The sequence below is a fragment of the Pteronotus mesoamericanus genome, unplaced genomic scaffold, assembly GCF_021234165.1.
Source record: "Pteronotus mesoamericanus isolate MK-2021 breed Mesoamerican mustached bat unplaced genomic scaffold, CSHL_Meso_final contig_116, whole genome shotgun sequence".
Lineage (NCBI taxonomy): Eukaryota > Metazoa > Chordata > Mammalia > Chiroptera > Mormoopidae > Pteronotus > Pteronotus mesoamericanus.
The window spans coordinates 26,112,297-26,139,378 of NW_026555027.1; the positions used below are offsets into that span (position 1 = coordinate 26,112,297).

Here is a 27,082-nt window from a genome sequence, read left to right on the forward strand (position 1 = left end):
ACATTAGGCCACAATACCAAGACACAGAGTCACAGCAGCTCTACGCAATACATAGAAACAAACACAGGGGGGCTGCCAAAAAGAAAAGACAAAGAAACAAGGCCTAAATGAAAGAACAGATCAAAACTCCAGAAAAAGAGCTAACCAAAAGGGAGATAAGCAATTTATCAGATGCAGAGCTTAAAACACTGGTTATAAAGATGCTCAGGGAACTTAGCAAGGACCTCAACAGAATAAAAAAGATTCAGTCAGAAACAAAGGATTCACTAATTGAAATGAAGAACAATTTATAGAGAAACAATAGTAGATGAACCAAACCAATGATCTGGAACACAAAGAAGGAAAAAAGAAATCAGAATAACAAGAAGAATAAAGAATCCAAAAAGCTTGATAATGTAAGCAGCCTCTGGGACAACTTCAAGTGTTCTGACATTCACATCATAGTCGTGCCAGAAAGAGAAGACAAAGAGCAAGAAACTGGAAATCTTTTTGAAAAAATAATTAAAGAAAATTTCCCTAATTTGGTGAAGGAAATAGACATGAAAGTCCAGGAAGCACTGAGAGTCCCAAACAAGATGGATTCAAAGAGGCCCACTCCAAGACACATCATTAAAATGCCAAAGGTTAAAGAGAGAATCTTAAAAGCAGACAGAGAAAATAAGCTAGTTACCTCCCGGGAAGTTCCCATAAGACTGTCAGCTGATTTGTCAAAAGAAATTGTGTAGGCTAGAAGGGATTGGTGAGAAATATCCAAAGTCATGAAAAGCAAGGACCTTCAGCTAAGACTGCTCTATCCAGCAAAGCGATCATTTAGAATCAAAAGCCAGATAAAGAGCTTCCCAGACAAGAAAAAACTAAAGTTCACTATCACGAAACCATTATTATATGAAATGTTAATGGGACTTAATTTAAGAAAAAGATGATTAAAACTATGAACAATAAAATGGCCATAAATACATACCTATCAACAAATGAATAAAAGAAAAACACACTAGACCAAGAAGAACACAGAGAGACTCATGGATACACAGAGGGATTTGATGGTTGCTAGACAGGGGTGGGGTGTAGAGGAATGGGTAAAGAGGTAAAGGGATTGAGAAATACAAATAGGTTGTTACAGAATAGCCAAGGGGATCTAAAGTACAGTACAAGAAATGGAGCAGCCAAAGAACTTTTAAGTATGACCCATGGACATGAACAATGGTGTGGGGACTGCCTGAGGGAATGTGGCATGCTGGGGGGAGGTGGGCAAACTGGGAAAAGTTGGTATGACTGTAACAGTAAAATCAATAAAATATAATGTTTAAAAAAGTTACACAGATCTTCTTGGAAAATTTAGAGACTAAAAGTATAAAAGAACAAGAAAAAGTTGAATTTCCAGCATTTCCTATTCACCTATCTTGTATAAGAAGAGTGGTATATCTGCTGGGGAGAGGAATAGGTAGAAGAAAATGCACGTATACATACATGTATCTCCTCCAAACATGAGTTATTACTATACTAATATATGGCTTCCACTCTACTAGTATACAGCTTCCAGTCCCAGTTCTACCTGTAATTAACAAGAGTCTTAAGCAAGTTACCATGTTTATGAGCATCAATTTCCTCACCTGTAAAGTAAGGGAATTCAATAGATCTCTAACATTTTTTGTCTCATAAACTGTATCAATTTTATCAACTTCAAAAAACATCAAAAATATTTAACTGCTATTTGTACAAGTTATTATGTATAGCAATAATTTCTATGCTAAGAATCTTGAAAAAGCTATAGCTCAAAACTAAACAATGAAGAGTTATTTTGTGGCTCTGGTACAGTTGTTCAGGGTTTTCACATTTTGCACTTTTATTTGCCTTGAAGTATAACAAATGAACTTTGTGTAAATGTGTGCTGTGTGTTCACATGTGTTGTTGGTGAGGAGGTGTCTTGTAAGGAAAGAAAAATGGTTAAGAAATGACCATTGGTGGGTGAGACACATATATAACCTCAGAGATGCGAAAGGCTGCTAAGGTAAACTTTCAGAATTACTTATAGAAAGTGATTAAGGACAACACAGTGAGAAACGTTACGCTAAACAAGTACATAATTAAGTTTTACATGAGCAAAAGGGAAGGTACTCCCCTTTTAGAATGAATGGATTACAAGAGACTGATGGAATGTTGGCAAGAATGATTATTTCTCTTGAAATGTTTTGAGTACTGCACAAAAGAAATAAAATTTCACAAACTGAATGGCAGGTTGAAAAAAACTGAACACATGGGAAAGACACTGGGGAAAATTATGGAGAATGTGACACAAAATGAGATTCAGCCAACTAAGGAAGTCAACAGAACCCAAGCTTTACACTACTGCTGTAGAAATCTGATTTCCCTTTTTGGTGCATTGTCAGATAAGAAAAACAATTATTTTATTCCATTTGTAAAACAACAGATTAAAATGAAGTATGAAAAGAGATTAAGGAATGTTTTCTTTCTGTGCTATATAAACATAATCAATTCAAATTTATGGTTTTGTTATAGAAAAACTACACAAATAGCATTATAAGATTTTCAAATAGAAATAATACAAATCATTTAAAATTATCTCATTTTATAAAGAAACTGAGTCCCAGTGACTTCCCCACTAACAAGGCTCAGATTATTCTGGCCCCAGTCCATTGTTTTTTGTACTATACTACATACCTTTTGATCCTAGGTCTGCTTCTGTTACATATCTCTTCAAACAAGCTACTTTTTCTTCTTTTTATTTACAAAATATTATTTATTTTTTCTTTGTGAACTTATATTCAAAGACTTCAATCTTGATAATAGAAAAATCTTCATTAGGCCCTGAATATGTATAGTTCATTTGTTTAGAGCATTGTCACGATACACCAAGGTTGCAGGTTTGATCCCTTTCAGGGCACATACAAGGAAGTAATCAATGAATGCATAAATAAGTGGAGTAATAAAAAGCAAAACAAAAAAGCACCATGTCTCTCACTCCCTCTCTTTTACTGTCTGCAAAATCAATTTAAAAATTTAAAAATAAAATCTTCATTAAAAGGCAAATTACTGAATTAAAAAGCCTAACTCTAGTTTTCTCACATACTAAACAGATGTGTACATCTACAATCATAGAAAGCCATTTTTTCACACAGCAAATATTTACTGACCACCCACTATGTGCCACAAACTGTTCTCAGTGCTAAGGATACATCAGGGAACAAAAGGACAAAACTCCTTGCCTTCGAAGAACCTATATTTTAGTGTGGGAGAGAGACAACAGATAAAACTAAAATATATAGCATGTGTGATGGTGACAAATATCAGAAAGAAAAAAATATGTCCAGAAGAGGAATGCTTTTAAGATCACCTGTAAGATGAGCAAATAAGCCGTCATGATATTTGGAAGAAACTATTCCAGGTGGAGGGATTAGCAAGTAAGAAAGGCCCAGACCTAAGAAAAAAGGAAAGGTAGAGAGTCCAGATTGGCTGATGCGTAGTGAACAAAGAGGAGTAGAAAATGGGCCACGAAAGAGAGGATACAATGATGCCTTCAAGCAAATGGAAGATGGAAATATCATTTATTGAGATGGGGCAGATTGAATGATTAGCGGGTTTAGGGAATAACATCCTTTTGAACATGCTAAGTTTAATATGCTTACAATTAATCAAAATTAGATGTCAAGTAGTCAATTGAGTCTGGAGTTCAAGGAAGAGGTTAGGACTAAAAATACCAATTTAGAAAGCTGTCAGTGTATAAATAATATCGAAAATCAGGTGATCTGATGAGATTACCTATTGAATGAGTAAAAATTTAGGCACTCCAAAATTAAAATGCATTAGACAAAAAAGGAACTGTTAGCAAGACAGAGGGCTACAGAAATCTGTGCAAATCTGGGATCACGTAAAAAAATTATTTTTCAAGCAAGTATAATTAACTATCAAATGGTGCTGATAGGTCAAGTAAGATTAGGACTGAGAATCATTAGAGTACTGAATATACATTTTAATATGGCTACTCATTATCACAGAAACAAAAGTTCCAATACATTCCCTCATCTACTATGAATTCCGGTTTGTTTCCATTACCATTTATTTCCATCCCTGAAAAATAATACTACATAAGACTTAAGGCTGCTAATCTACACCTCATTTTTTTGTGCTTTAGTACTGTACCTGAGTAAGTTACAGAACTGTAAGTTCTAGTATCCAGAAAACATGAAGATTTCTCCAAATAAAAACAAAACTCACTCTCTAGCCCCTCCTTGTTTTTTTTTCCTTAAGCAGAGTCCCATTTCTGATTAGGTCACAGAATTGCTGGGACAACACTCTGACTAAATTTGTGTAAACAGGCCATAATCATTCCCCCTCTATTAATGCAGCTAATGGAGTAGACTTTAACATACATACTTTCAATTTAACCACTTTTTCAAGCATAAATTTAAATTAAGAAAGCCCTGGCTGGTGTGACTCAGTGGACTGAGCACTGGCCTGCAAACTGAAAGATCATCAGTTCGGTTCCTGGTCACAGGCCTGGGTTGCAGACCAGGCCCCCATTTGGCAGGGGTCTGTGATAGGCAACCAAGAGATGTTTCTCTCCCTCTTTTTCTCCCTCCCTTCTCCTCTCTCTAAAAATAGATTAATAAAATATTTTAAAAATTTAAAAAATCTTTCAACCACAAAATACACTGAATATACAAAAAAGTAAAGAAAATCCCAATGGATACCCATGTATTAGTGTCACTATTGTAACATATTTGCTTTATTTTTTAAAGAAATAAACAGTTCAAAGCGTTACAGATATTGCTAAAATCTCACTCCAAACTCAGCCTCTTCTTCTTTATATTCTCCCCAGAATCAATCATTTTAAAAATTTTGTTTAATTCTTATGGGCATTTTCACTGCATAGTAACACATTTACAATAGTTTCATATGTTTATGATTTTTTACATATCATGCCAGTTATATCCTTTTCAAAAATAATCTTTATTATTTTTTTTAAAGCAGTTTTAAGTTCACAGCTACACTGAGCTCAAAGTAGAGTTTCCATGAATTCTTTCCCTTTCTAGCACTATCATATCCTACATCAGAGTGGTACATTTGTTACAATTGATGAATTTACACTGACACATTACTTCCCCCCCAAGTCCACAGTTTACATTAGGGTACTTTCTATGGGTTTTGACAAATGCATGCACCATTATAATAGCATACAGATTAGATTCACCATCCTAAAAATCCTCTGTACTCTGCCCATAATCCTTGGGTACTGATCTTCTGTTGTCTCTATAATTTTGCCTTTCCCAGAATGTCACACAGTATGAATAACGTAAGCCTTTTTGATTGGCTTCTTTGATTTAACGATGTATATTTAGGGTTGTCCCATGTCTTTTCATGGCTTGATAGCTCATTTCTTCTTCGGCTGAGTAATATTCCATTGTCTGAATGAACCACAATTCATTTATCTATTAATCTACTGAAGAGCATCTTGGTTGCTTCCAAGTTCTGGCAATTATAAAGCTGCTCATATGGACCTAAATTTTCAATTCATTTGCATAAGCATCAAAAAGCATGATTAATGGATTATATGGTAAGAGTATGTTCAGCTGTGTAAGAAACTGTCAAACCATCTTCCATAGTGGCTGTACCATTTTGTAGTCCCACTTGCAATATATGAATTTTTATTCCACCAAATTCTCTCTAGCATATGTATAGTGTTCTCAGTTTTTTTTTCCTTTTCTGTTAAATTGTGGTAAAATACACATAACATATAGTTTACTATCTTAATCTTTTTCTAGAACTTAAAAATATTTTTAGGCAGAAAAAAACACAGTGTAACATTTATTATTTTAACCATTTTTACCATCTTAAGTATACAGTTCAGTAGTGCTAAGTACATTCACACTGCTGTGCATCCAATCTCTAAAACCCTTTCAATCTCCAAAAACTGAAACCTTATACCCATTAAACAACTTCCTACTTCTTCCTTCCTCCTTCCCTAGCAATCACGTTACTTTGTTTCTATGGATTTCACTATTCTAGGTACCTAATATGAGTAGAGTCATATTGCTTTTTGTGGCTTAGCATAATGTCCTCAAGGTTCATCCATGTTGTGACATGTCCCAGAATTCCCTAAGTCAGAACATTCCATTTTATGTATGTATCACATTTTGTTTATCCATTCACCCATCAAAGGACAACTGGGTTGCTTCTAGCTTTTGCCTACTGTAAATAACGCTGCTATGAACGCAGCATACAAATACCTCCGAATCCCCTTCAATTCTTTTGGGTATATATTCAAAAGTGGAATTGCTGGATCACGTTATAACTTTATTTTTAATTTTTTAAGGAACCACTATACTGTTTTCCATAGAGGTTGCACCATTTTTACATTCTCACTAAGAGTACACACGTGTACCAACTGTCTCCATATGTTTGCCAATACTTAATCTTATATTTTCAGTTTTTATCCTAATGGGTGTGAGGTAGTACACCATTGTAGTTTTTACCTGTGTTTCCTTAATGATTCATGATGTTGAGGACCTTTTCATATGCTTGTTGGCTGCTTGTGTATTTTCTCTGGAGAAAAGTTTATTCAAATCCTTTGTCCATTTTTAAATAGGGCTGTTTGTTGGTGAGTTGTAGGATCTCTTCATAATTCTAGATATTAGCTACATAGCAGATTGGCAAATATTTTCTCCTATTCCATTGGCTCACTTTTCAATATGTTAATTTGGTCCTTTGATGCACAGAAGTTTTGAAGTTTGATGTAGTACAATAAATTTTTTGTTACCTATACCTTTGGTGTCATATGCAAGAAATCATTACCAAACCCAATGTCATGAAGCTTTTGTCCTATGTTTTCTTCTGGGAGTTTAACTGTTTTAGGTCTTATATTTAGGTCCTTGATCCACTTCAAGTTAATTACTGTATTAATACATGGTGTTAGGTACGGGTCCAATTTCATTACTTTTGCTTGTGGGTATCAAATTTTCCCAACACCATGTAATGAAAAGACTGTCCTTTTCCCAATGAATGAGCGAGAGAATGATCTCGGCACCCTTATTAAAAAAAATTTGACCATACATGCACAAAGGTTTCTTTCTGGGCTCCCTATTCTAGTCCATTGACCTATATGTCTTACTTCAGACCAGTATCACATTGTTTTGATTACTGTAGCTTTGTAGTAGGTTTTAAAATTTGGAAGTGTGAGACCTCCAACTTTTTCTTCTTTTTCCAAGATTATTCTGACTATTCAGGGTTCCTTGAGATTCCATTTGAATTCTAGGAAAAAATTTTCTATTTCTGCAAATAGTATCACTGGGAATTTGAAGGGGATTGTATTAAATCTGTAGATCATTTTGTTTAGTACAGACATTTAACAATAACTCTTCCAGTCCATTAACACAACATGTCTTGCCATTTATTTGTCTTTTCTTTCTTTCAGCAAGGTTTTGCAGTTTTCTGTGTAGTCTTTCAGTTCATTGATTAGGTCTACTCCTAAGTATTTTATTCCTTTTGATGCTATTGCAAATGGACTTCCCAATTTCCTCTTCAAGTTGTATACCTTGTTAGTGTATACTCATTTTTTTTTAATCCTCACTTGATGTTTATTCATTTTAGAGAAAGGGAGTGAGGGAGAGAGAGAAACATCAATGTGAGAAACACTGATCGACTGCCTTATGGATGTACCCCAATGGGTATATAGTCAGAAGTGGAATTGCTGGATCATGTTATAATTATATTTTTAATTTTTTAAAAATGGTTGCAGGATCAGTCCCCTTTCAATGTCCCCTGACCGGGAATCAAGCCCTCAACCTTTGGTGTATGGGGAGACATTCCAATCAACTGAACAACCAAGTCAGGGCTAGTGTATGCTCATTTTATGTCCTGTAACTTTATTGAATCATTTATTATGTCTAATTTGTGTGTGTGTGTGTGTGTGTGTGTGTGTGTGTGTGTGGATCTTTACAGCTTTCTACATGTAAGATCATGTCCTCTGCAAGCAGATAATTTTACTACTCCTTTCCAATTTAAATGCCTTTCTTTTTCTTGACTAACTGCTTTGGCTAGGACTTTCAGAATTATGCTGAACAGACTGGGTGAAAACAGGCATTCTTGTCTTGTTCCTGATCTTATTATGAAAAGCTTTCAGTCTTTCACTACAGAGGATGAAGTCTGCTGGTGCTTTTCATATTTGGTCTATATTATGTTGAGGCAGTTTTCTTCAGTGTTTGTTGAGTGTTTTTATCATGAAAGAGTGAATTTCGTCAAATGTTTTCTCTCTAACAATTGAAGTCATGTGATTTTGTCCCTTGTTCTGTTAAGTTATGGTATAGTGCGTTGACTGATTTCATATATTGAACTGTCTTTGAATTCCAGGAATAAACCTTACTTGGCCATAGTGTATAATCCTTTTAATATACTGTTGAATTCAATTTGCTAGTATTTTGTTGAGAATTTTTGCAATGCTACTCACCAAGGATATTGATTGTCAGTTTTCCTATGTAGTGTCTTTGCTTGGCTTTAGTACCAAGGTAATGTTGGCCTCATAGAATGAGTTTGGAAGTGTTCCCTTGTCTTCAGTTTTTTTTGGAAAAGTTTGAGAGGGAGGAAGTGTTAATTCTCCTTAAAAGTTTGGTAGCATTCACCAGTGAAGGCATCTGGTCCTTGCCTCTTCTTTCTTGGGAGGTTTTTAATTGCTGATTTAATTTCCTTACTAGTTATAGGTCTGTTCAAATGTTCTACTTCTTCATGATTCATTCTTGGTAGGTTATGTGTTTCTAGAATTTTCCCTTTCATCCAGGTTATCAGATTTGTTGGTGTATTAAGTCAATTATATCATTTTGCAATAGTCTTTCTTCTATAAAATACTTAACAAGTAAAAATATCTTACATGACGAAACACCAAATTATGAGTACTAAAATAACTAAGAGTTCAAGAAAAACGAATAATCAATATGAATTAGTGTGATGAAGAAAAAACCTAACTGAACCCTGGACACTTAAGTTCAACCTGGAAATATAAAAAAGAAATGGCAAGGTTAAGGGAAGACTACAAGGCTTTTCCAGTAGGGGCCCAATGAAAGCAAAGATAGAAAAGCAGAACTGAATGGTAAAGGTGAGGCGGGCTGACCTGCCTGAAGTGGGAGAAGAATCTGATATGAAGTTATATAGATGGGGGGGGGATTATGAACTAAAAAGGTAAGAATTAATCTGGTCAGATACAGGCATACCTCATTCTACTGCACTTTGCAGATACTGTGTTTTTATCAACATCAATGCAAGACCCTCCACCAGCAAAAAGAGTTCAACTTGCTGAAGGTTCAGATGATGGTTAGTATCTTTTTTTTTTTAGCCAAAAAGTATTTCTTTAATTAAAATATGTACATTTGTTTTTTTTTTTTGTTTAGATATAATGCCAATGGACACTTAATAAACTACATAGACAGTAGACTTTTTAATGCACTGGGAAACCAATAAATTCATGTGACTCACTTCATTGTGATGGTCTGGAACCAAACTTCCAGTCTCTTTGAGGTATGCCTGTACTTTAGTGCATGTCCCTCCATCAGCATTTATGCAGCAAACACTCAAGTATTTGCCAACCTGAACCAAGAGCCTTAAATATCTAGCTTATTGACTCTTACAGACAACAGAAATCCACTGAAGATTTCTAAGTTGAAAAGTGAAAATAGCAATGGTGTTCTGGGAAGTTTACTGAAATACTGCATCGCAGTGGGTCTCACCTGGGGAGATTTTGCCATTAATAGGACATTTGGCAATTATTGGACTGAGCTCATTAACGCAGTCAGATTCTCTCAATAACTTAACACAAATATAAAGACTAAAAGTATTTAGAAAAATAAAACAGTAGCTGAGTTAGTGGCTGGCAGAGCAGCACAGAGAAGATGCATGAATTCCTATCACTAAGACACTCCTACTTGAAGTATCTTGGATAACGAAAGAATTGGTTCTTTAGTTTTCCTAACACCCCACCCTTTTTTGACCTAGTCTGGGTAAGGGCGTTCCCTGCTTCTCAAAAGCTTCATCAAAACAAATACTCACTATAGTGGAATTTTAATTTTACAGAAATTGAAATAAAAAAATTATCATTAAGCTTTCCTAATGACGTAACAGCTAATGAGATGCAATCCCACAAATCTCAAGGGAACAGTACTAAACGCCAAACATTTAGGATGTCCTTTCCTTTCAAATGTGAGGTACATATTTATGTAAATCTGAGTTTAGCAAAGAGATAAGGGATCTACTACAATACTAGTTCACGGTGGTTGACTATCCCCACAGGGTCAGTTTAGAACAGGAATCTGAGAAACCTTGACCTGCCAGAATGTGAACTCAATGAGAATAGGAATTTATTCACTGCTCTATCCTGACTGCTTACAACAGAACCTCGGACACAGAAGCTGAACAAATGAATTCACTACAGGAAAGAGTAAACAAGTCAGTTAAAATTAGCTGCCAAGAGTTCACCTATGACTCTTAGGTAGTAGTAAGTTGTCAGCGCCCCTGCTTATTTCTCTTAAGCAAGCTTCGGGATTTTTTTTTAAACATACAACTTTACTGAGACATAATTCACATACCATATAATTTACCCATTTCAAGTGTACAGTCTGTGGTTTTTATATTCAGAAAGTTGCATATTAATCTTCACCGGCAAAGACCCCATACCCATTACCAGCCATTCCCCATCTCCCTTTTTCCCTGGTACTGGCAACCACTAAATTACTTTCTCTCTATGGATTTGCCCACTCTGGACATTTCATATAAATGGTATTACAGAATATGTGATCTTTTTTGATTGGCTTCTTACTGGTAGCAAAATGTTTTCAAGATTCATCCACGTTGTTGCATGTAGCAGTACCTTTCTAAAAAAAATATTTTATTTATTTTTTGGAGGGAGGGGAAGGAGAGAAACATCGATGTGTGAGAAATACATCGATCGGTTGCCTCTCACATCCCCTCAGCTGGGGACCTGGCTCGCAACCCAGGCATATGCCCTGACTGGGAATTGAACTGCCAACCTTTCGGTTTGCAGGCCAGTGCTCAATCCACTGAGCCACATCAGCCAGGACAGTACTTCCTTTTTATGATAGAATAATATTCCATTGTATAGATGCACTACATTTTGTTTATTCGTTCATCAGTTAATGGACATTTGGGTTTCCATGTTTTGGCTATAATACATACGGCTGCTAAGAACATTTATGTACAAGCTTTTGTATAGACATTTGTTCTCAATTCTCTTAGGTTTATACCTAGGAGTGGAACTGCTAACTGTTAAACTTTTTGGGTTTATGTCAAACTGCATTCCAAAGTGGCTCCACCATTTTACATTCCCATCAGCCATGTCTAAGGGTTCCACTTTTTCCATATCCTCACCGACACTTCTATTTGACTTTTTGTTTACAGCTATCCTAGTAGGTGTGAAGTGGTGTCTCATTATGGTTTTGAGCTACATTTCATTAATGACAAATGATACTCATCATATTTTTTATTTGTTCATGGGCCCTAAATAAGCTTTTTCACCATTGAAAGATAATACTGTTACTATTTTAAAGCATAAGAACAAAAGGGAGTTGGAAAAAATTATTCAAGACATTACGAGGAAAAAATGTGAATATTTTGATATATGTTTAAGGAAAAAGTTGACCACAATGAATTTATTTCTACAGACATACTTGTAATACAGTGAACATCTCCACGTTATAGTCAAAGGCAAAATAAGAAACTATTCTACATCTGTACTGGATGGTAGTACTTTATAAATATGTCTTCAACAGGCTTTTTCTTCCTTTCTTCTTACTCTAAGACTCGTCATTTTTTTGGCAAATCTTGTGTAAGTGGAGGTACCAACACCTTTCTCAATCTTCAACACACATGACCCTGTGCTAGCCAATCACAGAACCATATTTTCCTGCCCATAGCGATTAATTCAGGTCTAAGCATGCAATAAAATCTTGTTCGATCATAATCCTCCCTAGACTTTCCTTAGTACTCTTATGATTAATGCCAGCTGTGGCCCTGGACCCACCATTATGCTAAAAATAATTTGAGCTAGGTTTCTGCTGCCTAAAACATAACTACATAAAGTTAAAGTCAGCTCTTTCAGCTGAAAGCTATCAGACCTACCTTTGAATATCAACACTATGGGAAAAAAGTTTATAGTATCCTTAAAGTCCCTCTTCTAAAGAAAGCCAGAAAACAAAGGTTTTCATACTTAATAAAGAACCAAGAATGATGAACAATTATTTGAAAATCTTAAATAAAAATCTTTCCTTGTTTTTCTGGACTAGGAACAGTTGTGGAAAGTGGTTAAAGAGGTCCAGGAGAAATAGGCAGGATGGGTGGCAAACAGGAGAGGGTCATTTAATAGAACCAAGTAGAGATTACTGCTAGGTCTTTCAGGATGCAACTACTATAACTAAATAACACATTGTCTATGAAACCAATAAGAAATGCTATAAAAATTTAAACAAGTATTGAGTGTAGATACTGCGTAAATAAAGATTACACTGAAGAATAGGAAACAGGGACAGGCAATTTATTTTAATATTTGAAAGCATATCAGCCCTGGCCAGATAGATCAGTTGGTTAGAACATCGTCCCAATATGCCAAAGTTGCGGGTTTGATCCCCAGTCAGGGAACATACTAGAATCAACCACTGAATGTATAAATCAGTGAAATAACAAATCGATGTTTCTTCCCCCCCCATCAATAAAAAAATTAAAAATTAGCTTTCTTTTTTTCTGCCGTCTTGGAGCATGCCGAGGCCTGCCAGGAACAGGACTTTTACGATGACAAACATGTCTAGAAGGCTGTGGTCCAAGGCCATTTCTGCAGACTCTAAGTGGAGTCTCCAAAATCAGAGGGAGCACACAGCTCTTCCTAAAATTGAAGGTGTTTATACTGGAGATGAAACTGAATTCTATTTAGGTAAGAGATCCGCTTATGTGTAGAAAGTACAGAACAACACAGTGACTCCTAGTAGTAAACCAAGCAAAACTAGAGGAAACAATGCCATGGTTTGTGCTAAATTCCAAAGACACCTTCCTGCTAAGGCCACTGGACACAGAATCCATGTAATGCTGTGCCTCTCAAGGATTCAAACTTATTAACAAGTAAATAGACAGCTCTGACTGGTATGGTTCAGTTGGTTGGAGTTCCTCTGGCAAAGCAAAGGATTCCCAGTTGGGGCACATGCCTTGGGTTGTGGGTCTGGTCCCTGGTCAAGACAAAAAAGGGGAGCCAACCAATGAACATTTCTCTTCCTTTCCCCCTCCCTTCCCTCTCTCTAAAATAAGTAAATCTTTTTTACAAAAGTAAATTAAAAAAATAAAAACACTAAAAAGCGAAAGCAAATCATATTCTATCACCAAATTTTGAAACATTATTTTAGGATTATGACTTTTGTTAATAAAAATTTAATGAAATTCCAGTTTGCCTAAATAGAATTAACCATTAATGAAAATGTAATTTTTAAGTTGAATGTAAATTAAATTTAGGGTAAAAGTGAAATCTAATCAAATTTTGTTCCAACAGTAAATAAACAGTAATAGGAAAGTTTAGCATTTTAAATAAAACTAATCCAATACTATCAGCATGTGTATGACCTTAGATCATTGTTCATTATGAGTACTGAACAGGGTTAATTAGAGCTATTTTCTGGTTAAATCTACAATCTTGTGGGAAAACAGTTACAAAATCTACATAAGGTATTTAGTAACTAGCATAGGATTAGAAAAATAAAGCCAGAAAGTAGTAATTTTGAAAAAATTTGGTTGAAGCACAGGAGAAAGTAGGCTTTCACTTGAGTGCTAATAAAGGTATAAAGGAAGCCTCCAATTCATGTGATGTGATTTGAATTATTCTAACAGGGAACACGACAAGGAGGTTTGGAGTAATGTATGATGAAGCAGGTTGATAGAAATAAAAAGAGCCTCCTTTCACTCTGTATATTCTATATGCCAGGTACCATTAGGCGTTTAAATGTTTTAGAGAAATTATGGTAACTTCAATAATTATCAAATGGAGGAACCATGGTTCAACTCCAGATTAAGTGACTCCATAATCCATGTTCTTTAACTGTAATACTAAGAAGCCTTTTAAGAACCATTATTTATTAAGCAATGGTCACTAGTAACAGAAACAATAATAATAAGTAAAGACAGTGGCCAAGGGGCCCTTGTGGGGCAACTGAGGCCTTTCTAGAAGGTTGATAAGATCAAACCTATTTCATAGTATTACTATTTCCTTATTGTGTTAACATTTGCACTGCAATGAAATGCAGTGGATAAAACTGGTGCTTTATTAGCATGAATTAGGGCAGTGTCATGGAGCTCTATTACGTTATTGTATTTCAGGTAAAAACAAAAACAAAAACAAAAACAAAACAGCCAGCCCCAGCCAGTGTGGTTCAGTGGACTGGGCACTGGCCTGCGAACCACAGGGTCACTGGTTCAACTCCCAGTCATGGCACATGCCTGAGTTGTAGGCCGGGTCCCCAGTGAAAAGCATGTGAGAGACAACCACACATTGATGTTTCTCTTTCTTCGTCCCTCCCTCCTCCTCTCTCTAAAAATTAAAAACAAAAAAACATAAAACCAGCACAGTTAGAATGTCCTTGATGAAAAACTGACCTTTTCTTTCTAAAATTTTGTGAAAACATACATATTACACATAAACCAGTTCTGCAATTTATGCATTTCTGCAGTGGGATGGATGACTGCCTCAATGAGAAAGTATTTGTGCAATTGCATGAGTTGCGAATTGAACTGACCACTTTTTTTGTGGAATATCATTTTTACTTGAAAGAATGACAAATTATGGTTATTTAAACAGTGTCTGGCAGATGTTTTCAAAAAATGAGGAAAGTGAGCTTATAGCTTCAAGGAAAACAACTTACAGTATTTATTGGGTAATGATAAAATGTGAGCTTTTGAGTGAAAATAAGACTTTTGGGAAAGTTGTATCTACCACTGGGAGCCTGACAGATTCCCAATATGTAAGGTTTTTCTGATGAACTATGTGGTGACACTAATAATTGTGGATTCTCATTGTATAATAAAATGTGTCTGCATTTGGAAGAGCTACATAATTCAGAGAACTAACATTTTCCAAATGGCCAATACATGATGTTATAAAATCAGGCATGGGCAAAAGATATATGCCAAATGCAAGACAGACCAATGAATTTCCATGTAACAAACAGTGAGAAAAGTTCTCTGGTGTGGCTTCAGATTCCAAACTGAACTTTAAGATACTACTACTTCTGATGTTATGGTACAGTATCAAAGATAATTCCAACAATTATCTAAAAGGTCTATTAAAACATTGCTTTTTCAGCCCTGGCTGGTGTGGCTCAGAGGACTGAGTGTTGGTCTTCAACTCAAAGAGTTGCCAGTTCAATTCCCAGTCTAGAGCAGATGCATCAGTTGCTGGCCAGGTCCCCAGCAGGGGGCGCGTGAGAGGCAACCACACATTGATGTTTCCCTCCCTTCCCCTAAAAAGAAATTTAAAAAATCTTTTTAAAAAATTGCTTTTTAACTGCCTCTCTTTTCAACTTGGATAGTATTCATATACTTCAACTAAAAGAGCATTCCACAAAAGGCTGAATTCAGACATAGGAAAATCCAGCTAGCTATGTATTTCTGAGTCAAATATTAATGAGTCCTGAAAAAAAAAAAAAAAAAAAGTTAAACATGGTCATTCTTCCCACAAAATTTTTGGGGTTTTGGAAAATAAGTAATTTTTATTAGGAACTTATGTTCCTATAAAATAGCTTTATTATTATTTTCATATTAGTTGATTTTTAAAATTCATAAGCTTTAATTTCTAAAACCGTAAAAATTGGTAAAACCCACAGAACTCTTTGAGGGTCCTTAATTTTTAACAGCATAAACAGGTTGAGCCCTAAAGCTTTGAAAAGTTCTGAACGAAGACCATTATAGGCATGCATATATTGTCCTTGTTTAAGTATGTGCTAATACAAATATTGTACTCATATTAACTGCGGAAGGGAGTTTTCCCCAGCCCTGTCTTTTAATAAACCTGAATGAGGGGTATAGTATAGCAATTGTGTTCTTTGGAGTTTAAAGCCCACAAATGATGCACAATTTCTAAAAATCTCTCTGGGAAAAAAAGGAAACACTGAATACCTATTATACCCCCTGGACTATGGTAGAGGCTTTCACATAGAAGCTTTTAATCTACTTTGAGATCTGTATTAAGGCTGAAAGAAGTTAGAGGAAGGTAGTACTACAGCACAGTATAAACAGTATAGACTTTACTTTGACACATCTGAGTTAAAATCATTCCCTTGAGTGTTATGCTATTAAGTCTCTTAACTCCAGAGTTTTTCTCCTATAAGGTGAATAATAATTCCTATTTATAAGGTTAAGAGAAATGAGAATACAATTAAAAGCATATATGAGGCACTCAAAAAATTTGTTCCCTTCAATCCTACCTCTCCTTTGCTCGAAAACTAAACCAACAAGTATCAAAACCATTGTTCAAAGTTAAATTCCACAAACTTGCCTTGTGTTATTTTAGGCCTAATGTAGATGAATGCTGCTCCAGTAAACATTTGAAAATATTTTAGGAAGCCACAACCAATATGAGTATAGGGATACATTTTTAAAAACTACTTATACACTTTCTAAAGTAGTTTTGTTCTTCTAAAGCTAAATCATTTCTACAACTCTTTTTATCTTGTGTATTCATTTGACATACTAATATCTATGAAAAACAAAGACATCTTGGTATACCTAAGAAAATTATCAATGAGGCAATTCTGAAATTGTCTTGTGAACCAGGAAAGCTGCCAGGAAGTACAAAAACAATTATTTAATTCCCAACTATATTTCTATCAGATATATCATACTGTCACATGCTTGGACTATTATATGAAAAATTAGACAGTAGTTATTTTAAGTATAGTAAATATGTTCCAAGATTTGTGATGAGAGAGGTCAGTCTCTAAATGTTAACAAGACTTAATAGCTTAACAATGCTTTTCACTCTGTACAGTTTAACAAATCACCAAGGCCATTACTAAACAACAAAACAGCTGATCAATTTATTAAACTTCTGCCAGCCAAGAACTTTTTTTTGAAAGTTCAAGCTGGCTTCATATTTTATGCTACATGGACAATCAAGTTCCCACTTATTTAGTATTTTAATATTCTTTTGCTTTCAGGATTTTTTTTTCACTTAAAGTTGTGTGTTTAAAATATCTAATTATTCTTCTAACTTATTGTATGCTCTAGTCAAACCTGAATACTCAGAACTATAAAAATTATGTAGGTTTATCAGAAAATCTACTAGAGAATTCTCCATCTACTTTTAAAACATAAACTAGATGAGTTTAATTTGCTTTATTCTGACAAATTTTTTCTTTGAGGTTTGGTCACTATCATTTCCTGTGTTGGCATTGTGCATATCCTATGGTTACTATTCTCAAACTAATTCAATGATGATCCCCTTCCACACTACATAAAAGAAGCCAAGCACTGGATATCATCTGACAGTTTCTGTAAATTATTTTAAATGGATACTGGCATATGCTTTCTTTGATGTTTTTGTCTTTCAAGAAGTTAACATGACCACACTTTGGAGGAGCCAGAATAGTTGAATGAAATATAGGAGTGAATAGCAGATTGGAAACTGTGAATCAGTTTTAACTATAACATTTAGAAACTATGACTTTAGAAGTCACGGATTCCCTGTGCCCAAATTGCCCGTCCATGAGCAATAACATTATTTCTACATAATAGTGTCAACAATAAAAATAAAGTAACATAGACACATAATACAGTGTTGGTGATGGCCTGAACGAAGGGAGGGCAAGGGCTGGGTGGAGGAGGGCAAAGGGGGAAAAACAATGGGGACAACTGTAATAGTGTAAACAAAAAAAAAAGTTAAAAAATAAAGTAAAAAATGTTCCTTATTATTTTGAGTTCAACTTAAATTATATATGAACACCAAAAAAAAAAAAAAAAAACAAACAAACAAATACAAACCCCCCCAAACAAGTAAGAGTCACAAATTAGTAAAAGAAAAAATTACTGAATCCTTTTAAACTCTTTTTCTCCCCTCAACCAGAAAAGCTGAAGGTGATAACATGCTCAGAGCACTAGGCATCCTCCTAAGATTAACCTCTTAAACTACACAACACTCATGAAACAGATGCAGAGTACCTCTAGTTTTAATGAGAAAAGACCTGTAAGTCTGATTCTCCTAAGGTCACAAAGTTAGAGATCACATTAAACTCTAGGACTTTGTACTCTTTGTAATTTCAAAATGTTGGGTTAAACTGAAAAATGCTGCTACCTTACTCTAAGTACTACCCTCTGTATCTGTGCTGTCCAATAAGGTAGCCGCTAGCCACATGCAGCTATTAAGCACCTGATATGCTGAACTGAGATAGCTGTACATGTAAAAAACACAAACTGGATTTTGAAGACTTAGTATGAAAATATAAAATATTTCATTAATTTTTAACATCAATTAGATGTTGCAATGGTATTTTGGAAATATTGGATTAAATAAAATTCATTGGACAGCACTGGTCCATACATGCTTCTTTCCAAAGACCTCTCAATGAAACATGTGATTGCGACCAAGGCGTAAGTAGTATGTATTTAGAATTTATCGTAGTACAACACAGAACCATATTTGAAGGGGGTGGGGAGGAAATGTGCATAAGTGTTTTGAGGGACACAGACATAAATGTTATTAACAAATACATAAAATAGGCCATTCTAGTGTACTCTAAGGATAATAAAGGATGATTCTATCTCATAATAAAAGATGATTCTATCTCAATACAGGCATGTGAGACTTTGAGTAAGTCACAAGTGAGGAGAAAGTATGGCTTTCCATTAGAGTTATATGCCATTTCCTTAGGTGGAAAAGTAAAAATATTCCTATTCTAATGTACACACAGGTTTATAAAAGTCAGCAGAGGATGCCCATAAGGCACGAAGGACATCTTAAAAAAAAAAAATCTGCCTAACGTGGATTTATAAGTCACATATCATAATATTGTTCTAATACAGAGTCAGCACTTAATCTTATCTTATTTTGACTAAAGTAATATGAGATACACAGTAAGGGAGAACATCAATTTAAAAAATAAAGATCACTTAAGAGAACAGTTTGGTAATTCTATCAAATGTTCCATATAAAGTTACCATGTGACCAGGTAATTCCATTCTTAGGTATACAACCAAAGAGAAATAAAAACATAGGTCCACACAAAAATGTGTACATGAATGTTTATAGCAACATTATGTATGATAGAAAGTGGAAACAATGCAAATGTCCATCAACAGATAAATGGATAAACAAAATGTGGTATATCCATAGTGTGGAATATTATTCAGCCATAAAAAAGAATGAAGCACTCATACACTGTTACATGCGTGAATCTTAAAAACATGATGCTACTTGAAAGAAGCCAGCCACAAAGATCACATATTGTATAACTCTATATGAAATATCCAGAGTAGGCAAATCTTAAAGACAAAGAGTAACTGGGAAATGGAAAGTGATTGCTAATGAGTTTGGGTTTCTTCCTGGGGTGATGAAAATGTTCTAAGAGTGATTGTATTGATGGCTGTAAAACTATGTGAAAATATCAAAAGCCGCATTAAATAATGTGTGAATTATAAAGTATGAGAATTACGTCTCAACAAAATTGTTTAAAAAAATGTAGGCAAAAACGGTGGGAAAAGGATTACAAGAATTTGTCAAGCACCGATACTATTTTTCTGGATTTTTTGACTGTGTAGTATTTGTCTTTAAGTTTTGTCATTTGCGACTTTTTTTCTTTTTTCTTTTTAACCTTTTCTTTTCTTTAAAAACCCCGCCACCAATAGTTCCTCAAACTTTGAAACCCACTTCAGAGATAAAATGGCTTTGGGGAAAGCCCAAAAAACAGTTACCATGTCAGTCAAGCAATGGTCAAAGTTCAGAAACAGGTGATGGGAATTTGAAGATTTCAGCATACAAAAGTACAGAAGGACAACATAAAAAATACTACTTCACCACTTTCTCTTAAAAGCTAAACTCTTGATTCCGATGCAGAATGGATTAAACACACCCCCCCCCTCCCCGCCACCCCTATTGATGCAAACTCTTAAAACTGAAGGGAAAAAGTCTATCAAAAATCTGTGTTGGGTGTGTGTGTTTAACCCTCACACCTTATGTGTCCTAAGAACCTCGGGGAGCAGCTGTATATGAGGTAATGAAGGGTTTTTTCCTACTCTTTTAAAATAATAAAACGCGATGGTGCCATTCCCTAGCCCACCCCACCACCCACTACCACCGCCAGCAGGTGGAGGGAAAGGATACTGTAGACTAGAGGATGAAAGCTTTGTATAACCCTTTGGACTTTATAGGTAAGAATGCAGCTGGTGGTCTCTCAAGGGGGGGTAAAGAGATTTGTGAATAAGCTGAATTAAGGGGCATCCTTTGCCTGAAGAGGGCACACGGTGAGCCACATCTTGAATCAGCTATGTCCATAGCAAAACAGAGGCCGCAGGAAGGCACTGTTAGCATCACCAGGATGGCCACTCACGCCGGGGGTGTATTTTTCAACGGAGAAGTTGACTCCTGTAGTTTGAATATTGGAGGGAGGCAGGGGTAAAGCGGGAATCGGGAAGACCAGAAAAAAATGCCTGTAAGTGGAGACGCCTCGGGCCTCGCTGAGGAAGTTCCGAACCCCACTCGGTCGCCACACGCTCACACCCCTCCCACCGCACCTCCCACTGCACTCCTTCCCGCGGCGCCAAACGCCGGTGCCGGAGAGAAAGCCGGAATCTTCGCCGCTGCCAGGGTGGGGGCCGCAACCGGGCCGGAGCGGCGCGGCGCACGCACGCCTCCTCCGCACTCGCCGCGCCCGGCGTCCCCGCGGCGCGGCCCAGCCCCTCGCACCCGCGACGGACCGGCTTTGCCGGGCAGGCCTAGGCCGCGCCGGCGGTACCCCGGCACCTCGCTCCCCGGCAGAGGCGGACCAGGCCCGACACAAACTTCCCGGCGCGTTAGCAAAGGCGTCACGGACGGGCCGGCCCCCAGCGCCATTCCCCCGCGGCCGGGCGGCAGCTCCCGCCCCTACTCCCCAAACTCGAAGTCCCGGCGGAGATCGGTCCGAGGTCCACAGCCCTCACCCCTCCCGCACCCCCGAGTTTACCTCCAAGTCGCGGCCTTTGTTCTTGAAATTCTTGAGCCGTTGGTTGTCCAGTTTCTCGTTGTCCGCCATGGCCGGGCCGGTGACTCCTTCCCCCGCCCGGGCCCCGCGGGATCCGCCCCAACCACCACGCCGCACCGACACTCCCAGGAACCGGGCCGCCGCCTGAGCTGCTGTGCTCCCCGCGCCGCCGCTTCCTTCCTCCTCTCACCTGCCTCTGCCGCGGCCTTCTCCTCCTCTCCCCACCCGTCCCACCCCCCGCCCTAACCCCAGCGCGACAGCAGCTCCAGAAAAGACAACTGCGGGGCCGGGCGGCGGCAACCGCGGCGGAATGTGCTGCCGGCTGAGAGGGGGAGACAGCCTCGATCTGAGGGCCCCGGCACTGCGGCCACGCCCATCGCCGCTAGTCCAGCTCGCCGATTGGCCGACCAAGCCCCACTGCACTTGACCAATCAGAAAGGACGATGGAGAGCTGGGGCGGAACAGCGAACGAAAAGGGGAAGCGAGCGGCACTGGGAGGAAGGGGCTTGCGGCCCTGAAAACTAGGAGAGGAGGGGCGGTGCGTGGGGAGGGGACGAGTAGTATGGGGGAAGGGGAGGGGAGGGGCACGGTGGGGGCCGGGCAGGGAGGGACCACGTGCCTGCGGAACAAGGGGGAGGAAGCGGAGAGAATTAGATTTGAGAGGCAGGAAGGGGAAGGAGAGGGCCGGGAACGATTTCTTTAGCTCCAGTGGTAAGGGCCGCCCCAGATTTCTGGGGTCCAAGATAGAAACCGAGTTAAACTACGTTCTTCTGCGTTGCGTCCTCTCTTCCAGGGCATTCTTTGCGCGCTCCGCTGGATTTACAGGAAGTGCCTCGGCTTCTTGCGCTGTCGGAACACCTCGTTGTCCCGGTCCCCACCGAGCTCCATTCTAAGGCACGGGGTCCTTGCCTTCCGAGGACCGGGCTTTGGGGAGCAGACTGGCAGGGGTGACTTGCGTTCCAGAGGCTTAGCGGAAAGCTGGAGGGACGATGGGTGGAAAAGGACTCATTAGGCAAATCTGATTCATCCCCTTGACCAAGTCCCCGCAACAGGTAGGAACTTGTGGACAGCTGATGATACCATCTCCTAGGTATTTCGTCCTAGATAAAGTAGCTACTTGGCCACAAAGTACTAAGTTCTGTAAGGCGGGTACCGTGGCACCTTACATAGTAATGAACTATTTTTAACTGTCGAGAAACGAAATTTAAGGATATACATCTTTATCAGGAATATTATTGCCAGAGGCAGAAGTAACACCACAAAAGAACGTACTCAGATATTTCAGAAAAAGGAAGAAGGAAACGGCTTAAATATCAATTTCTTACCAGTTAGTTCGGATATTTAAATACCAACTAATAGCACTTCAAATGTGCAGGAAAACGAAGTACAGTAGTCAGCAACAACTGAGGTAGGGAGGAAAACGTTTGTATGCGTGTGTATGTGTATAGAAGCTTTGGGTGTGTTTAATTGGGCGATGTCCCCCTTCCCTCCCAGTCCATACTTGTGTATGTGTATTTGTGCGTTATACGTATATGTAACACTTTTAAAAGTAGAACGTGCAGAGATAAGACGTTTAAAATGGGGATAATACCTTCAAAGTCCTCAATATTTTGTATATTTTAGCTGTCTAGGCAAACAAAAGCAGTACTTGGAAATAATTCACCCTGAAGGTTAACTTGAATGGAAATTCAGTGCGGATTTTAACGATAATGTTCATTATAAATCTTTATAAACCAAAGAACCATTTAATTGAAATAACATTGCACATTAGAGCACTGTTTTGTTTTGTTTTTAAATATGTGTTTAGGATAAGAAAATTCAGTTGAAAAGCTGGAATATGTCTGTGTTTTCCACCAACATGGATTTTTGTCATAAGCAGAATTCAAGAAAACAAATCACTAGTGAATTCCTACCCTACAATCAGAAGTTATCTTGCTAACATGCTGTGTTAAGACAAGTATTTTGTACTTTTTGGAATAAATTTCATCATAGCTCTCATGATAAAAGTTATGAAATTGTCTACCATTATGTATGTGTCCCAGTGGCAACTAGTTGTCTCTGATTGAACAACTGGAAGATCGCTGCAGAATACTCCTAAAAGGAGGATGTGATCCCAGTTACTCACTTAGAAAGATATAGTACAAACAGGAAATACCATAATGTGTAATTTCAGTTCTTTTTTGTATTATTACTTGTTTAATGTCTGTCTAAGGCCTGCCTTCCTCTCTAGACAATAAGCTCTCTGAAGTCAAGGGTCGTATTTCTTTTGTTCTCTCTGTAGCCAGCACCTCCTAGTAAATGGCATATGCTCTCAGTGACTATCTGTCAAATGCAAGATCTGAATCTAAGCTGCTTTCAGTGTATGTTTCATAAGGTTAAAAACATGTTAACACTTTTTGATTACAAATGTGGATTGAGTTGTTCTTGCTTTTAATTTAAACTGGGTTCCTTGTAAGAATTCTTAACTTGATATCATGCTCATTCCGGGGTTGAGGTTCCGGGAGTAGATCAGACATGAGTTTCAGGGTAAATGCCCTCAACATGTTTAAAAGTAGTTGTGACACACTTTGCTAAGATGAACAATTACCCTTAACTATAATGTTTAGGTAGTCTTTGCTGGCCTAAATGTTTCATTTGAAATTGTCATATGTTTGCCATCCAGTTTATATGTCTGGTTTAAAATTGTTCTAGACAGAAGATACTTAATATATCAGAGGCGTAAAGGAGTTACTCCGGGAGTTGGTAATAGCTCTAAATGCAGATTGGCCACCTAATTGGGACTATATGGTAGCTCTAACTGTAGTTAGGAGATATCAGAAATTCAATTTGCTGAACTAATAGTAAAATTTAGCCATCAACACCATTTTAACACAGACTTAACAATCCTTTCTGTGTGTATATGAAATAAAGTTATAACCAAACACTATAAAACCTATATAGACATACCTCAGAGATATTGCAAATTTGGTTACAGATCACTGTAATAAAGCAAGTATTGCAATAAGGCAAGTTATAATTTTTTTGCTGGTGGAGGGTCTTGCCTTCAATTGGTAAAAAATGCAACACCTGTAAAGTGAAATGAAGTGAAGCATGATAAAAGGAGACATGCTTATTTATGAGATTGTTTTCCAATAGGATGCTCATATCCTGAGTTGTTACTGCTTTGGTATAGGAAAAGTTAAAGTATTACAAAGATAATTGCTTTCAGCGTGTCATGAAATTCTCTTAGAGTCACTTTTCTGAATAAGGAAACTCTGTTCTGTGGGAGAGATTTGTGAGAGCAAGACTTGTGATGCTTTACAGAGGATTTTAGTTGATCAAATGTAATTTCAAAAAGAATTATAATTGATAATTATTTTATTTAAGTGGTTCGGAGTATTCCCGTGATACATACACTAAATTGAAGATTGTGAAATCTGTCTTTATCTAGACTATGGATCTTATAATTTCTGTTACTCTTTGGGGAATTGCATGTAATTTCTTGAGCAAAACTCTAGGTATTAATTGCTGGAAAAAAGAAAACAGGGGAGCCTGGGAAAAACTACTTCTTTATTTTCAGTGAAGTAACTGAATGGTAAGAGATGATGATTTAAAAGGCTAGCTGTTGATATTAACTTGATTGAAAGAGATGAACCACTAGTTTTTTTTAAACTTAGTTTTCTAAGTTTAGTTTTGACTAATTAATTGGAGAGAAACTTATTATTGATGTGTACAAATCATTGGTTGATATCTATTTTTATTGCTACCAGGCAAACATGCATAGATTTTCTAAAACTTTTTACTTTTTATTTGAGTCTAAATTATTGGAAAATGAAAGGATGTACACACTATTTATTTTTAATTTTTAACATATAAATATGACAGAAGGAGCAACTTGAGAAACCAAATAATCAAGCAGACAATCATATGACTTACAGCAGTGTTTCTCAAACGGAGAATTCCCCAGAACTAGATGTTAATAAGTGCTCCTTAAAAAAAAAAAAAGAGTTTCCTTGGTCTAACAATTTGAGCAACTTGGGGGTGGGGGGAGAGTAGTGAAAACTCTGACATTAGTGTTAAGTAGAACACTATTTGGAAACGTGAAGTCAGTGAAAGATCGCTATTGCTCTTCAATTTAAAAATGTTGTGTTAATAGCATCAAGCAAGTATAGTGACTTACAAATGGGTGGTATTTAGAAAGTTTGCTTACAGATCAGTTCTTTGAAATACATGTATAAAAACATGGTAGTGACTAGGGCGTAGATGCTCAGATTAGCCCACAAGGGCTTATTTAATCTGTAAGGTACGTATATGAATGTCGCAGAACCTAGTCACAACATGAGAGAAATATTTCCATGAAGAAAATACTTGGATTTACAACTTTGGTCAGGAGGAGTACATCCCATGTATTTGTTATTTGTATTTCTGCTATTATATAACAGATAACTAGGTGTGTTAGTGATGAAGTTACCAAGATTCCATTGGCCCTTGCACTTAGAATTTCATGGATCAAACGCTTTACAAATTCATACCTGACCTGATGTAATGGGAGCCTGGCCTAGCTCTCCTCAGTCAGGTGCCCATGGTTTCCAGTAGCCCATGCTGGTAAGGAAGAAGGTTAGAATTCTGGTGACTGGGAAGTAGGGAACTGGGGAGTAGTAGATGGGTAGTAAGTCCAATTTCTTGCCCGGATATTCTCACTTCAGGCAAGCCCCATACCTCTTTTTTAATTTTATTTTTTAATATACCTTCAGTAATCCCCCAACCTCCCATGGTAGCACCTCATATAACTATAATACACTGTCAGAACCAGGAAATTGATATTGATGTAATCCATAGAGCTTCTTTAGAGGGGAGGAAAGACAGTAGAATGTAAAGAATATATGAAAGTATCAGAGGGTGCCTATACACTGGAATCTCTGATAACCCTATGCTTTATGAGAGAATTTTATGGCAGTAATAATAATTATTATTACATATTGAGTACCAACCATGTGTGAAGTATTTTGTTATTATCGTTGTTGTCATTTGTATTTCTGCTGTTACGAACAGATAACAATTGAGCAATTGTGTGGCAGGTAGCCTTTTAAGCAGTTGATATATATGAGTATTAACTCATTTAGTCTTCACAGGTATATTATTATTCACTTTACAGGTGAGAAATTTGAAACACAGATTTAGTAATTTGCCCAAGATCACACAATAAATAGAAGAGCTGATATTTGAACTGGGTCTGACACCAGAGCCAGCACTCCTGATTACTATGTAGGTGCATAAATTCAGTGTTTATGGTAACCTTTAAAGGTAGGTATTATAATTTGCATTTCCTGTATGAGGAGCCTAAGCTTCAGTAAAGGCTAAAGGCCCTATACACTTAACAAACTCTGGAGCGCCCGTTTGATTCCAGGCCTGACTAGCTGCAACCTCCCCCACCCCCCTTTTAGTTGACCATTGCTATGGATCGAATGTTTGTGACCCCTTCCCCCCAAAAAACCCTTATATGTTGAAACCTCATCCCCAATATGATGGTGTTTGGGGATAGGGTCTTTCGCAGATAATTAGGTCTCGAGGGTGGAACCCTCATTAATGGGATTAGTACTTCTCTAAAAGAGGCCCAGAGAAACCCCTCATCCTTTCACCCAGTGAGGACACCGTGAGAAGACAGTAGTCTGTGAGAAAGAGAGTTCTCACCAGACACCGAATAAACCATTGCCTTGATCCCGGACTTCCTAACCTGAAGAACTGTGAGAAATAACTTTGTTTATTAGCCATCCAGTCTATGGTATTTTGTTATAGCAGCCTGAACAGACAAAACAATTACACTGGCCTATAGCAGACATGTGCTGGACCTCTGTGATGTAATTTATATAAAGACATATATATTTGGT

The 27,082-nt window shown here is 37.3% G+C and overlaps 1 protein-coding gene and 1 long non-coding RNA gene across 4 annotated transcripts in view; one reads left to right on the forward strand and one right to left on the reverse strand.

The window, feature by feature from the left end:
* Positions 1–21,450, reverse strand: part of KPNA4 (karyopherin subunit alpha 4) — a 56,771-nt gene extending 35,321 nt beyond the window's left edge. The window contains exon 1 of one of the 2 annotated variants that reach the window (XM_054580194.1): positions 20,485–20,660. In XM_054580194.1, coding sequence (XP_054436169.1) covers positions 20,485–20,566 — 82 coding nt within the window. In that variant the 5' untranslated portion in view covers positions 20,567–20,660. Of the gene's footprint in view, positions 1–20,484; positions 20,661–21,197 lie in introns of those variants that run through there. The other variant, XM_054580185.1, reaches the window with a different exon arrangement.
* Positions 21,451–21,699: 249 nt separating this feature from the next.
* The window catches only part of LOC129075955 (uncharacterized), a 29,957-nt gene continuing 24,574 nt past the window's right edge, over positions 21,700–27,082 (forward strand). Inside the window, exons 1-2 of one of the 2 annotated variants that reach the window (XR_008529688.1) lie at positions 21,700–21,753; positions 22,009–22,267. This is a non-coding gene — a long non-coding RNA (uncharacterized LOC129075955). Of the gene's footprint in view, positions 21,754–21,864; positions 22,268–27,082 lie in introns of those variants that run through there. The other variant, XR_008529687.1, reaches the window with a different exon arrangement.